The following is a 14,147-nucleotide window of genomic DNA, read 5'->3' as shown; positions in this document are numbered from 1 at the left end:
TGTCAAAACGAAAAAAATTATCACCGGCAGAACTCTGTACGATGATTTTTCTAAGTAGAATTTTTCTTTGAAGAAAAAGTGCTTCAGACCCGAAAAAATGAATATCTCGTAATCTTCTTAATTATTTTATCTAAAAAAATTTGAGGTTATTTAAGACAAAGGAAGGTATACTTTCACCAAGTTTCGTCAAATTGAAATTATTTTTACGGAAATGAGAAATAAAAAACGAAAAATTTGCTGGTATGCAGTTAATCGTTCTCTTGTATCTATGAATGTACTTTACCAAAATACTAAAATGCTTGCTTAAAAAGATTCTAAGCAGGTTTTAAATATTTTCTATGCATATGATTTGTGGATTGAATCGAAAATATATGAAGTTTTTGTCATACTGAAAAAGCAGTGTAAAACTTTTGGCAAAAATATTATTAAAATAACTGATCCTTTTGATAGAAGGATCAATTTGATTGATTTATATATATATTTTTTTCATAGATGTTGAGATACCTAAATAAAAAACTAAAATTGTTTATTAAAAGTTTATCTGTTATGAAAAATGTAGAGGAAAGGATCTCTCACAAATTACAAAAGGAAATTGCGCTCTTTTCACACAATAATCAGCAATTAAAAATTAAAAAAATTCATGTGAAAATATTTTAGAAAAATCTAAACTACGCTTTTTACACGGTCAATGAAATTTATGAACCAAAGAACCGATTTTGATGAACGAAACGTAAAAGTATTTGTAAAATAATGGTGGTAATGGTTGTAATAATAATGGTAATAAATTTTCGACTATAATATCTCGGCTATTTCCAGAGCTGTCAAGTTGGGCTTGGTCTCAATCACTTTTGTACCATATTTGATTACCATAAACATATCATTACCATAACATAAACCATCAAGTTAGCCTGAAGAACCTACCTCAAAGGTCATTTTCAGAGAATGCAACACTATGTTAAAGTTCATTGTATCACGTTAGATGCGGTCTACTTTTGGCATTCAACCTATTTCCTCAATCAGTTAATTCGTTGGGAGCTTATAAACAAAAAGGTCGCTGCATATATGCAGAAAAGTGTGGCTAGGCTCAATATAAAATGAGTACATACTTTTTATATCTAAAAAGTAGTCTGACTTTTTGTCAAAATGTCATTTAAATTCAAATATACAAAATTTAATCCAGTCATTATAGACATGAAAACCTGTTTCGGGAAAAAAATACTATTAGAAGTTTCTCTGCGGAATATTGTTCGGAAACGTGTTATAAACAAAATTTCAAAAAATCAACTCGAGACTAGTTGGGAAACTTTATTTAAACAATGGTCAAAGTTATGGAATAGTGGTTTTTTGACTTGCGTAAAAAAACTGTTATTCATAGCGAAAAAAGGTTTATACAAAAAAGGTAGGTATTAAATAAACCTATAAAATGAGACAAGTCCGATTAAATTTCGATAATTTGTTTATGCGCGAGAGCTCAAAAATAGTCGAAAAAAGCAGTTTTTTCAATTTCTAATAATTAATACAATTTTCATCGCAGACACTTGTAATTCAGCATTTTTGAAGCTCTTTGCACCTATAAAGTTGTAAAAATTTTAGCCCGAAAGCTTAATTAGTTTGAGAAAATTTGTACTGTAAACATGAAGATAAAAAAAGTTGCCAAGTGAATAATAAAAATGTGGTGTGTGTATAAAATTGTCACAAAATGCATGTGCCTGCAGTCTTCTGTTCTGTTGCTTTTACATTGTGTCTAATTTCATTTTCCATACAACTAATTGTGTAACTAAGAAGTTATTCATTTATATTCTAATACTTAAATCAGAGTGCTCGTTGAGAAAAAATAATTTTTTAATTATCAAACGTGTTTTTAAAACCTTGAGTGTTATAATTCTTTATCTCGTTTATATATACATTTTTGCAATAAGCAAGTTTTTCTTTGGAACTTGGAAGTCATTTTTCTTGTGAATTATCCATAAATTGAATAACTTCTTTTTTCTGTAATAGGCAAAAATGTTACTCTGCAGTTGGGTACTCAACATTTGTTTGAGATATTTACTAAATTTCAGCAGTTTGTTAATCACAGAAATAAATTAAATGTTGAGTCCCGCTGTATATAAGAAAAATTAGTTTCGTTGTTGTACATATTTGTTTTCTGAGCCTGGTATATTTTCTTTTTGTTTAATTTGGCAAAAAATTGTATTTGCTTGTGATAATCATACGGGTTTTGATGTTTGTCATGCAGGATCACCCATGAATAAAGAGAAATTGGCGAAACAAAGGACTTTAAACGGGGAGCATTTCCAGGAAACACAATTCGGCAGAGTAAGATTATTTGTCTCTATTTTGTAGATATCATTCGCAGTTTCATTCCACGAGATCCTGCTGTATTTTTGTTATGCATTCCCTGGTGACGTCAGTCTATTTTTTTTTTATTATTTCTAGCTGTTATTCTTCTTGCCTACAGATAAATCCTAGGATCATCCTATTTCGTTGAGACATAATTTTATTAAAAAATAAAAAAAAGTTGAATTCTTAAAATATTCCCGAAGTGCTAGTACGGGGCAATATATTTAATTTGAAGTTGAATTAAAAACACATTTGATTTTAATTTCAAATTTTATGTCAAAAAATACAAGTCACTTATATTGTTCCTTAACAGCAATTTTGGATGCTCAGTATAATTTTTTATTAACTTAATAATTTTTTATTAACTTAAATAACAATATTTCCCTTAATGTTTAATCAATTTTAAAAACTAACGTTTTTTAACTAATTGTAAGTTACATGTCATATACAAGATGATTTTGAGATAACATGCATATATTTCTACAAAACTAGTTACCGACCAGTCTCCTCACGTCATTTTTTTCTTTGGTAAGAATTTTATAAGAAATACCAAGTAATATTTTTGGTATTTTTGTAAATAAGTTCTTAAATATATTAAGGTTATACACGGCTGGCAACGGTACATGGCCCATCTGCCTTTACATGAGAACGACAAAGTAAAGAAATCGGTGCGATAGACAAGGATGGGTATAGTGAAGACGTATAATCTGAATAGTCGCTCCCACTTCTAACCGAGCACATCCTATTGACTATTCAGATTATGAAACGTCTTCAATATAGCCATCCTTGTCTATCGTACGGATTTCTATGACTTACTTTGTCACTCTCACGTAAAGGCAGATGGACTGTGTGGATTTTCCAGCCGTGTACCTATACTAAAAAATGTAAGTCAGGATTAACTTTTAGAAAAACAAAAAAGAATTAGCGCATAACTTTAAAGTCTCGGTTTTTATTTGATTTCTGTGTAATATCTGGATATCATTAAAAGACGTGTAAGCAAATAGTTGAGATAAAGATATACATGGATTGTTGTTGTTGTATCGCCATATTATTTAAACAGATAAATTGTAATCTGTTATTCAGGATATGCTACAATGTTGCACATAGGGTTTGACATTTGTGTGCAAAGTCAGTGGCGTCACTAATAAATTTAAAAATAATTTAACTATTTAAATGTGTTAAATTATCACCGTTTCATTTTACTGCAAGTAAAAGGTGTACCTTAGCATGTTATAATTGGTTCGGTAGTGATCTTCAAACACAACATTTATTAGAGACCATTAGAGAAAACTGCAGCACATTTTGCTCAATCAATGTGATAAAAACGTGCTCTACTTTATAAATTTTCCTAACTGTAATTTCGTTTGCAATGTAAATTTTTTGTTTACTTAAGCCGGATCTTATATTACTTTCAGTTTTTTTGTTTTATGCTATAAATTTGAGAATACAGTCCACAGCTTCAGAGTTATGGCTATTTACAATGGTTTTTTGGATTGTTATGCCATGGGCTATATACCTGGTAGCCGCCTGTTACAGACACATTGTACTTCCTTAGCCGCAACTAGGAATCTTTGACCTGCACTTGTTGTTTTCGAGGTAGGCTCTGTGCGGGGAAAACTATTAGAACCCCTAGGCCCGTCCTGATGTTGATTTCAGTTCTTGCCGTTGGTTGCATCCGATATTTCCATTGGAAGAGTTGTGGTTACAGAATCCACTACGGAACATCTCAGGGGACCATTGGCCTAAGGAGCGGTTCCGTTCATAGTTGGCCTTAGAAAGAAGTGCAATGTAGTATGTAATTGGTGGTGACGAGGTGCATAGGACATGGCATATCAACCCGAAAAACCATGGCACTTTAAATATCAGCACAAGTCATGAGAGTCTTAAAACCACTATCATTTAGTATATATTTCTGGCATAATAATCGAAATTGTTCATTATCAGTCACACAGATTCGAATATTACACACCCACTTATGTCATGTAATAAAAATAGTCTATTCGGAAGCTGTAAGAGCAAATTTCATGTACGAGTACATTTGATTTTCGATGGCAACCGTTTTACACTGGATAGAAACTCCAGCTTAACAAAGTTGTTTCATACACGTGTTGTTTTCTTACTGTTCCATCACTGTAAATCAGCAAAATGTTTTTGTAATTTGGTCACTTATGTTAGACATTTTTATGCTCGCAAACATTTTCAAACAGAATTATTATTTTCTTACGTAATCTGCAATTATTCTTATACATTCACATTTAATGAGACCTAAATAGTTCTGAGTTGCTCGTATTTATTGAATATAAAAATCAAGTTATGTAATAAAAATACCCTAAACGGCAGCTGTAAGAATCAATTTCTTTTATACAGGGTGATTCAGAATTTATCCAAAAAAAAAATATTCGATGTACAGGGCTCTACAAATAAAATTTTGTAAAGAAAAAATCAAAAAGGACAATTCAAAAATGATTTAAAAATACACTTCTGCATGGCACTGGAAACTGGTCCACTGTAAAATCTGACCTGGCACAATGCGACTGTCACGGTGGCATTGACAAAAACGGACAAAAACTTGAAAGAATTTCGCAAGGAAAGGAATAAATAGGATTTTATCAGTAAATTCAATTGATTTTGCCGCTATTGTTATTATTAATTAATAAAATTACTTTGTGGTTTTAAATAATAAAATAATTTGACATACCTGATGTTACAACTGTTTAAAATTTTGTCCACCAACGTGTAAACACATTTGGGTCCTTCTTACTTAGTTTCTACGAATTAACACAAATGCTGTCTTGTTTCATCATAATACAAATGTTTTCTTGCTTCACCATAAATTAATACGATATCCAGTAAATCCGAGTTGCTATACACGCAAGCCATTTTTGACACTAACTACTAAAAAACTATTGTAAACACTATGGCAACGACGACTGTAAAATCAGATTTTAGTATTCGGAGTCACTGAGGCTCTCCATGCATATTATGAATGACGCTAGAGACTACAGTTGTCCAGCTATGTAATAGCTGGACAACTGTATATAAGGATACTATAAGGATTTTATAAAAATTTTTTTAGATAAGTTGTGAATCACCGTGTATATTTGACATTCGATATGTCTTACATTGATAGGAATCAGTAAAATTTTTAATAAATATTTTAATTTCATAAACAGTTCAAACGAAATGAACATATGCTATTTTCCCGCTTCAATTACGCACCAAAGCATCAAACTCTGCTGATAAATTCGGATAGTAAGTAGTAGTAGGTCACTTAGACATTTTTATGCTCGTAGACCTTTTCGCATAGAACGATTATTTTATACGTATAATTCTGTAATTATTATTTTACATTTACCCTTAAAGAAACCTAAATAATCCTGACTTATTTGAGTTAGTACCTGACACTAACTTGTATATAATTTCTGACGAATCGTTGAAATATATGTGCGTTACGAAATCATCTTACAAGTATTTGAGACTTTGTCTGAGTTGAATACGATTTCTAGGCGTGATGCAAAGGAGAGGATCACGTCACCGAGCACATCTGGAGGGACCAACCGAATCGTCAGTTGTATCGCCTCTGCTGTCATCTACATCGCGGCATGGCTATGATGCTATAGCCCCTGCGTTTACATGACGTAGCTTGTTTTTATTTATTTCTAGTGCGGTTGTGATTGGAAATTCGAAATAGTTCTGGTGTACATGTATCGCGTGAAATCTCTCCACCGTGTGCATGTGCGTTTGTCTCTCGGTTAGAAAATGACACTGTCATTTCGTGACACTTTAATAAGGTTAATTTATCAAAAAAAATAAGTCGATAACTAGACCTCTAGGTGTTTGTTATAGTTAAGTCAATTGTCAACCAAAGTATTTTTCTTAAAATTTCAAGACTGCTTTTTTAAAGCTAGCTGTCCTTTTTTTAAAAGGTAAATTGTTACATGTTTGATATTTTAAAGTGGAATCGACGAGAATATTAATTTCTCATGTTTTTATAAGTATAATAATTACAGTATTGATCAGATATTTGTCGTAATTTTGTATTTAGGAAATTACGTTTTTTATAACAAAATATACTTAAGCGCAAAAAATAAATTTAACTTTGTTAAATTTATAAACGGGTTTTGTAACGCAACATTTTTGCTACTAAATTTCAAAATTTTGAAAATAGATGTTGCGCGGTAGCGAAAAATGTTGATTTGCACATCTTCAATTTTGCATATGCAGCAATTTTCACAATTATTTTTATTTTACAAAAGCTACTGGTGTAATAAACTCCATTGGATATTTAAGTTTTTTTTATATGTGGCTTGGAATAGATCTATCGCAGTAAAAAGAAAAGGCTAAATGTGCTCTAACATATGTAGTTCGTCCAATAGTTTACTAAGGCTCATTTATGTGTACATTATATTTACAGGGTGTTTGAATCATTTCTTGAAAGTTATTTTTGTATCTTATCAAATTTTATTTGACGTCAGCCGTTTTTTGTTTAGATATATACAGTAGGGTGGCCCAAAAAAAACGAATATTTGTTTTTTGTGTTGTGAAAATATGTATGTCAGTTTATCACGTTTTAAGGGCCCCCTCAAAAAATCAGCTCAAAAAAAATTGTTTTAGAGGTCGCTCAAGATTTTTAAAAATTTGCAAATGATTTTTTTTTTCATTTTTTTCTCCTTAATTTATTATTTTCTAGGTTGAAAAAAATCACGATTCTGAAAATTTCAAATCGATATTTTAGTTTCTAAAGGTCACTCATAATTATATTAACTTTCAAAGTAGTGTACCTAAAATGTGTTCAAACGACCTCTAAAAATAAATATCGACGAACTAATAGTTTTTTTTTTTATTGAATTTGATGAACAAAAGAATAGAAATGAATCACGAGACACTTAAAAAATTTCTCGAGGGATATTTATAATTTTTTAAAATTTAAGTGTCAGAATCGAGATTTTTTCAACCTAGAAAATGATGAAATAACGAAAAAAATAAAAAAATATCAATTTTTGACGATTTTGGAAATTTTAAAAAATCTTGAGTGACCTCTAAAAAAACTTTTTGAGGGGGCTCTTAAAACATGATAAACTAACATATTTTCACAACACACGAAAAAAATATTTGTTTTTTTTTGGGACACTAATATACAGTGTCCTGATTTATAGATGTACAAGTATTAACAAAATCAAATTAAATTCATATTAAATTCTAAAAATTCTAATAACTTCATCAAAATTTATGAAAGATTTAGTTCAAGAAAGTGTAAAACACTGAATTAATCTTTTTCCAACAAAAAAAAATCTTGAATAGAAAATAATTCAAATAAATGATAGTACATTTTTAAATAAGAAAATTTTCCAAAAATCATAAGGTATAGTTTCTGAATATGCACGCATACTCTTAGAGCCAATTTAATAAAAAAAATTTGAACTTTATTTCTAACATAATTGATCTGTACACCTATAAATCAGGACGCCCTGTATAACAGAATTGCATTTACTTTCCCAATTCTTAAGGTTTTGAAATTTTTTGGAGAAAAACCTAAAAGAGCACGTTTTTTACAAAATGATACTCTTGTGGAAAACATACTTGTGTCTGCTAAAAAAAAATTCATTCAATATTTTCAGTTTACATTCCAAGAAATTTTGGTAAAATATTTTTGATTTGTATGTCATAGAAATAACGAATTATAAAAAAAGTGTATTATTGTACAAACAAAATTTATAGTAAAGTAATATATGTATTTTCTATTAAAATAGTTTTTGTTTTTCGATTCCCTAAAAAATAAAAAGATCGAGAACTAATACTGCAACAGCTGCTATTGTGATTTATTTAAAACATGAAAGATCTTTTTTATTTACATTTTAAGAACCATGCGTTTGATTTCAACAAAATAAAAATATTTTCAACAGTCAACAATTAGATTAAACAGTGATAAAAAAAATAAAACTAAAAAAGATTCCCAAATGACCAACAAAATTACATAATAAACAAATTTTTTTACTTGGACGAATCGATTAAGCTTTTGGCGGTTCAACTAAATTCAAGTCCAAATCCGACACTGCTTTCTCCACTTCGACGTCGATGGGTACCTCTCCTGCCTTAACTTTTTCCCAAGCTGTATCGAAGTCGTACGATGACTCTACACCGGGCTTGTCGACGAGATGGGGCTTCATTTTAAATGACTCCGTCAAACTCTCGAGCGCAATTTTATCGCTGATGTAGAATCCAGTGACGAATTTGAAAAGTTCATCTGGAGATTCTATTTCAGAAATCCTTTTTCCGAAAAACTGAAAAATAATTAAGATAACGTTGACACAAAATAGTAGTATACGAGTTACTCTGAAAACTTTTTGATATAGCAACACCAACCGAGTTACATCTACTGGTTTTATTGTTGTAGCCTGGGAGGTCGAAGTCCAAATAATCATAAAAACGTTTAAAGGCTTTTACCTACTGTTATCTAAGGCTATGGAAGTACAATAAAAGTCTGCAACTGGCCACGACCAAAAATCATACTTCTAAAAATTGAAGCGGCACCTAGTACATTAAGAAGAATTCGTTTCAAAGTTTTTCGCAAAAACACCAGGTATGCTACGAAATTAGAGCTGGAACACAACACCCAACTGTCCCACATAAACCATATTTAACAGTCAAATTTCTCAATGAAGAAGACATGAATCGTCCAAATCTAGAGAGGCAAGATCTTCGAGAATACGCTGAGTCACTGAAGTGTAACCGAACAACTCTGACATCTTGCAGGTCGGTAACCAGAGCAGAAGTCTGGCCAGTGTGAAGTACATTAACCCAAGTTAAACGTTTAGAGGAATATAAGTCCAAAAGATATACTGATACTTGACAGGTAAAAACAGCCTGGAAAACTGAATACAGTTTTTTTCTAATTCACTAATTCACATCCAACTTTAGTTATACAGTTGCATTTTATAGGACCCTCACTTGTGACATAACCATACTTTATAAAAATTTACATAATAAACTTTTTTCAATTCAGAACAGTGTTAAATTTGTTACAAACACCGCTTTAGACCTAATGTTCAAGATTTGGGCTCAAGATCTTCTGTGTCTGTGACGAAGATCCTAAGGGATAAAGCCAAGTTTAAAAAGCAGATTAAAAAATGGCATCTTAAAGAACAAAAATAGTGAAAAAATAGCCAGTGTGTAAAAAGATCTCATGAATCCTGAAATGAATGAATTGAAAACATTTCAGTAGAAAACAGTTTAGATGAAAGCCTTCCTACTAAATCAGTGCCGTCTTGAAGGTATACCGTGATAATAGGCTGACAAACCAGAATGTGGACCAAAGGTCTAAGCAGAACAACCAACCAAAAACGACACACTCTCCTCCAAACATGCGCAGTAAATAGTACTATGAGAGAGGTGTTCGGCAACTTCAATTACCTCTCTAAAGAGTCGCTGGACACGAGAGACCCAGCAACGCATGTTGGTTATGATTTCAGCAGTCTTATCGAAAACAGAGGTATGGAAAAAAATTACATGACAGTTACTCCATTAACACCCACAATAATGCAGATTAAGCACTCTACGATTTTTTTTCTAAACCAGATACTGAGGAGAATCAATATTTTCACCTATGTTTTGAATTTAACCACGGAAACTGTCCACAGAGCTGCAAACCACTCCAAACACCCTAGCCGCAGTAGATGACATCAAGAGAACCAAATACTGTTGGAAATTTCATTCGTTTCAAATTTTTTCGCAAAAATGCCAGGAGTGCTACAAAACTAGAGCAAGAATACAACACCCAACTGTCCCACATAAACCATATTTAACAGCCAAATTTCTCAATGCAGAAAACATGAATCGTCCAAATCTAGAGAGGCAAGGTGTCAGAATGCAAATTGAACAGTGGTCTTCGAGAATTCGCGGAGTCACTGAAGTGTAACCAAACAACAACTCAGACATCTTGCAGTTCGGTAACCAGAGCAGAAGTCTCTGGACAGTGTGAAGTACATGAACCCAATTAAAGCATTTAGAGGAAAACCAAGTCCAAAAGATATACTGAGAGTTTCACTTAACAGGTAAAAACAACCTGAAAAACTGAATACAGTTTTTTCTAATTCACTGATCATAATCCAACTTTAGTTACACAGTTGCATTTTATAGGACCCCCTCACTGGTGACATAATCATACTTTGTAAAAATGTACATAATAAACTTTTTTCAATTCAGAACATTGTTAAAAAATTTGTTACAAACACTGCTTTACAGCAAATGTCCAAACCGCTCCACATCTTGTGTCTGTGACAAAGATCTTAAGAGATAAAGCCAAGTTTAAAAAATGGCTTAACAGGGTTCATAGTTCAAAAGTAATATAGAATTCCGTGACTTTTCCAGGTTTCCCCCGACTTATAAAAAAAAATCCAAGTCACATTTTCACATAAATTGGTGTTTATGCATTAAACTTTTTCTAGACTGTACTCCATAATATTTTTTAAACCCAAAGAACCTCTTATAAAGGTTTCAAAACCACAAATAGTTTTCTTTTTCAAGAACCCAGGGCTGGCTGGGAAAAAAATTACATGACGGTTACTCCATTAACACATGATTTTCTGCATCGATTAAGAGTCAAGCTGTAGGCACCCACAATAATGCAGATTAAGCACTCTACAATTTTTTTTCCTGCCCAAGACCAAACGAAAAATTCGTGATTCCACTTGAAGACTTGATGAGAAGAAAGTTTACCGTGAAGCATTTTCTAAATGGTTCCAATGCTTTATTAGCTTTTATCCAAAAATTTGCAAAGTAACCATTGTACATTCGTCATATTTAAAATAAATACTTACAGTGGTGATATTGATGCAATCCCTATGAAGGAAACGGAAGGCGTTTTCATGACTTGGTTCCACGGACTGGCTAACGTCTATAAAGTAGCACTGCCCTTCATGCCATAAAATGTTATACTCTGACAAATCCGCGTGAATCAAGTTCGCTTCTTCGTACAGCAGCTTCATTGCATTCTTTACCTAAAAAAAATGGAGATGTTAATATTTCTGACGCTTTACATAATCTGTAAGATTTACCTCTTCATAAGCAGCGATGAAGTCCGCATCACTCATTACCGCATCTTTTAATTTAGGAGCAGGCAGGTTATCCTTGCCGATAAAAGACATCACCAAAACGTGCTCCCTTAACTTAATGACTTCTGGGCACGGTATCCCAATTCTCTTGAGACGCATTAGGTTGGCCATTTCTTTTTCCGCCCACAACTGAATGGATTTTCTCGTGGTTTGATTTCGGAATCTCTCCTTAAATCGATGGTCGTCTTTAATGTACCTGTCGCGTTGTTTGAATTCTGAGAGAGTCGTTTTGAAAACTTTTATGGCACATTCTGTAGGCCAGTTTTCCGTGGCGTATGGGAAAGACGGATCCAAGGCGGCGTGAAGTATTACAGCCTCCTTACCTACAATTAAGGAAATAATAGCCATTTTCAGTGGGAACATATGGAACCTAGTGATAGTCTAGTAACTCTCTCCAATTATAATGAATTTTTTCCTTTTCTTTTACTTACAACGATTCAATGAAAGTCGTACTTACCCACACTTATTACGCCATTGACACCCTGCAGCAATTGATTGATGATCATTTTATAAAGCAACAACCGAGTATGTTGGTCCATGCCAAACACGGCAGTAGCATGTTCCTTTTTATCATGTAATTTATGACGCCTTGCTTGTTCATTTCGGGAATGCATTTTTAGGCTGAAAAATAAAATTAGTAACTTACATACATTAATAATTTACTGTTTGCTTGATATATTACCTATTAAAGACCTTATTAGATAGTTTTAAATCAAACATTTCTCCATCTCCCGTTTGAAATTCAGGAGGAAACGACAGAAGTTTGCATGCATTTTTTCTTCCGTTCATTACAATGTCGTGTTTTGTAATCATTTTACCATCTTTCTGCATTTTATAGCCGCATGCTGGTATCGAAGCTATTTCTTTTTCAAGGGGATCAAACCGATCCCAATCTTTTCTATCTCGTATATCCGTTATTTCTTCCTCTTCCGATTCACTTTCGAAATCTAGAAATATTAAATACATATAAATAGATAAGAAGATAAGATTAATGTAAATAACATAAACATATATCTCAGTGGAGGTTTTTTCTTTATAAACAAGTGAAATGTAAAAAAATAACATGGAGAAAAAATGGGAATTATGTAGTTTGTAAACTTACCATTATTTAAAGGAACCCTTCTATAGTTGTCAAACGATATAGATACTTTCGAGGACCCATTATACTTCTCTTCCTTACGTTTCAGTTCCTGATCGTATTCTTTATCGAACTGCATCTGGAGCATTTGAGCAATCATCGCATCACTCTCAAAACTATCATCACTAATAGCTTTTAATATTTCTGTAGGAATATCTTCAACTAAAGCTGCCACAGCAGCCTCTGTATCCTCGACTTGGTTTTCTTCATTAAACATATCCACAAGCTTCTTATCTTCCTTCGCTTGCAAATCTTTTGCTACCTCTTCGGATAGAATATCTGCGAAATTTACTGGTTCTGGTTTTTCAATTTTGGCCCACGGACACGACATGGTTTTTCTATTCTATGTTAACTATGGAAGTACTAGAAAAATATATCACAATAGCTATTTAAACTAAAAAGTTGATGAATATTGTAAAATGTTGTGCAATGAGTAAAATGACAGGTGAATTCACAAAACACAAATAACCACCGACCATTGAATTCCACTGGAAGAATATGTTCAATATAAATTGAGTAGCGTTCACCTGCAACAAATTTTGCCACATAAAAGTAGATATGGGGGCTTTCGTTTTGGTACAAATAGTATCTATATTAGCAACTAATATCAGTTCAGAGTAACTCTAACTTGCTATTAGCTACTATTTTTGTCAAATCGAAAGGCCCTCGGCCATATCAGTAAATCATTGTACATATTATTATTATTAATATGTATTACATACAATGAGTAAATAAATTTAGTTACTCAGCAACACTGTCTTGTTATGGCTCATTACTGTATTCAGCAATTCGTTAATAAAGAGTTAATACCTAACAAGTTTCTTTTAATGTTTCATGTTTACAGATGTTTAAAATTTTGTTGTGTAATGAAAAACGTATTGCTATAATTTAGTACGACCGAGATTACAATCTGCTTTTCGGCCGTCAATTTGTCTACAATTCCTGTGCCGACAGACGGATTCTAATATGAAGAAACACGCAAGCGGAGCTTCCAGGCAAAGTAAATTTGGATGTTTCTGTTCCGTTTCTTGTTCTATGCTCATGCTGTCGGGCTGTACGATCCCCCCCCAATTCATCTTTGTCGATTATCGATAGCACCAAATGACGTCATGAATTAGCGCGGCAACATTTAAAATGTTTATTTTACCTCAAACTTTAATAACTACTACTAATTAACATTTCTAATATTTTCATTACATGATTATACTTATAAGGTTATAGATTCCTTCTGAATATTAAAATAAATATATGCAAATTGCCCATTGAAATTTATGTCTATATTTACGTCACTGCAAATAATATTTAATTATTGTTCAGAGTATAATATTAAATTTTGTCTTTAAAGTTATTCCAGTAATAAAATTGTGAATAAAAAAAAATTTCAGTGAATTTTTTTGTTAATGTCTTACTTCTTAAAACATTTTATACTTAAATTTTTCTGCAATATTTAGTCGATCTTCAATCTTTGTTCTTGTAGTTTAATGCAAACCTTTACTTACCAATGCTTATTCTACCTTTTGCAGAGGAAATAGGGACAAGTAGTAACAAACAATAAAAGA

General features: G+C 32.1%; 2 protein-coding genes across 6 annotated transcripts in view; one reads left to right on the top strand and one right to left on the bottom strand.

The window, feature by feature from the left end:
* Positions 1–6,990, top strand: part of LOC108908570 (Niemann-Pick C1 protein) — a 65,527-nt gene extending 58,537 nt beyond the window's left edge. For 4 of the 5 annotated variants that reach the window (XM_018712642.2, XM_018712640.2, XM_018712641.2 and 1 more), the window contains one exon: positions 5,847–6,990. In XM_018712642.2, the coding sequence (XP_018568158.1) occupies positions 5,847–5,977 (131 nt within the window). In that variant the 3' untranslated portion in view covers positions 5,978–6,990. Of the gene's footprint in view, positions 1–2,236; positions 2,317–5,846 lie in introns of all 5 variants that reach the window. The other variant, XM_018712639.2, reaches the window with a different exon arrangement.
* Positions 6,991–8,124: 1,134 nt separating this feature from the next.
* Positions 8,125–13,055, bottom strand: LOC108908577 (serine/threonine-protein kinase RIO3). The gene is made up of 6 exons (XM_018712650.1): positions 12,553–13,055; positions 12,133–12,397; positions 11,908–12,071; positions 11,394–11,773; positions 11,157–11,336; positions 8,125–8,621 (listed from the first exon to the last, which is right to left on the bottom strand). The coding sequence occupies exons 1-6, from the start codon at positions 12,917–12,919 to the stop codon at positions 8,349–8,351; spliced, it is 1,629 nt and encodes a 542-aa protein (XP_018568166.1). The 5' UTR covers positions 12,920–13,055; the 3' UTR covers positions 8,125–8,348.
* Positions 13,056–14,147: the final 1,092 nt, after the last annotated feature.

The sequence above is a fragment of the Anoplophora glabripennis genome, unplaced genomic scaffold, assembly GCF_000390285.2.
Source record: "Anoplophora glabripennis isolate ALB-LARVAE unplaced genomic scaffold, Agla_2.0 scaffold309, whole genome shotgun sequence".
In the NCBI taxonomy this organism is placed as follows: Eukaryota; Metazoa; Arthropoda; class Insecta; order Coleoptera; family Cerambycidae; genus Anoplophora; species Anoplophora glabripennis.
The sequence above is the reverse complement of the archived record's forward strand: the minus strand, read 5'-3'. Positions and strand labels throughout refer to the sequence as shown.

What these genes read in the sequence shown, in the direction of transcription:
- LOC108908577 (XM_018712650.1), bottom strand. Translation starts at nt 12,919, where the DNA reads ATGTCGTGTCCGTGGGCCAAAATTGAAAAACCAGAACCAGTAAATTTC. An exon ending in TCATCGCTGCTTATGAAGAG is followed by an intron (nt 11,337 to 11,393) that starts GTAAATCTTACA and finishes CATTTTTTTTAG; the next exon opens with GTAAAGAATGCAATGAAGCT. An exon ending in ATTGCATCAATATCACCACT is followed by an intron (nt 8,622 to 11,156) that starts GTAAGTATTTAT and finishes ATTATTTTTCAG; the next exon opens with TTTTTCGGAAAAAGGATTTC.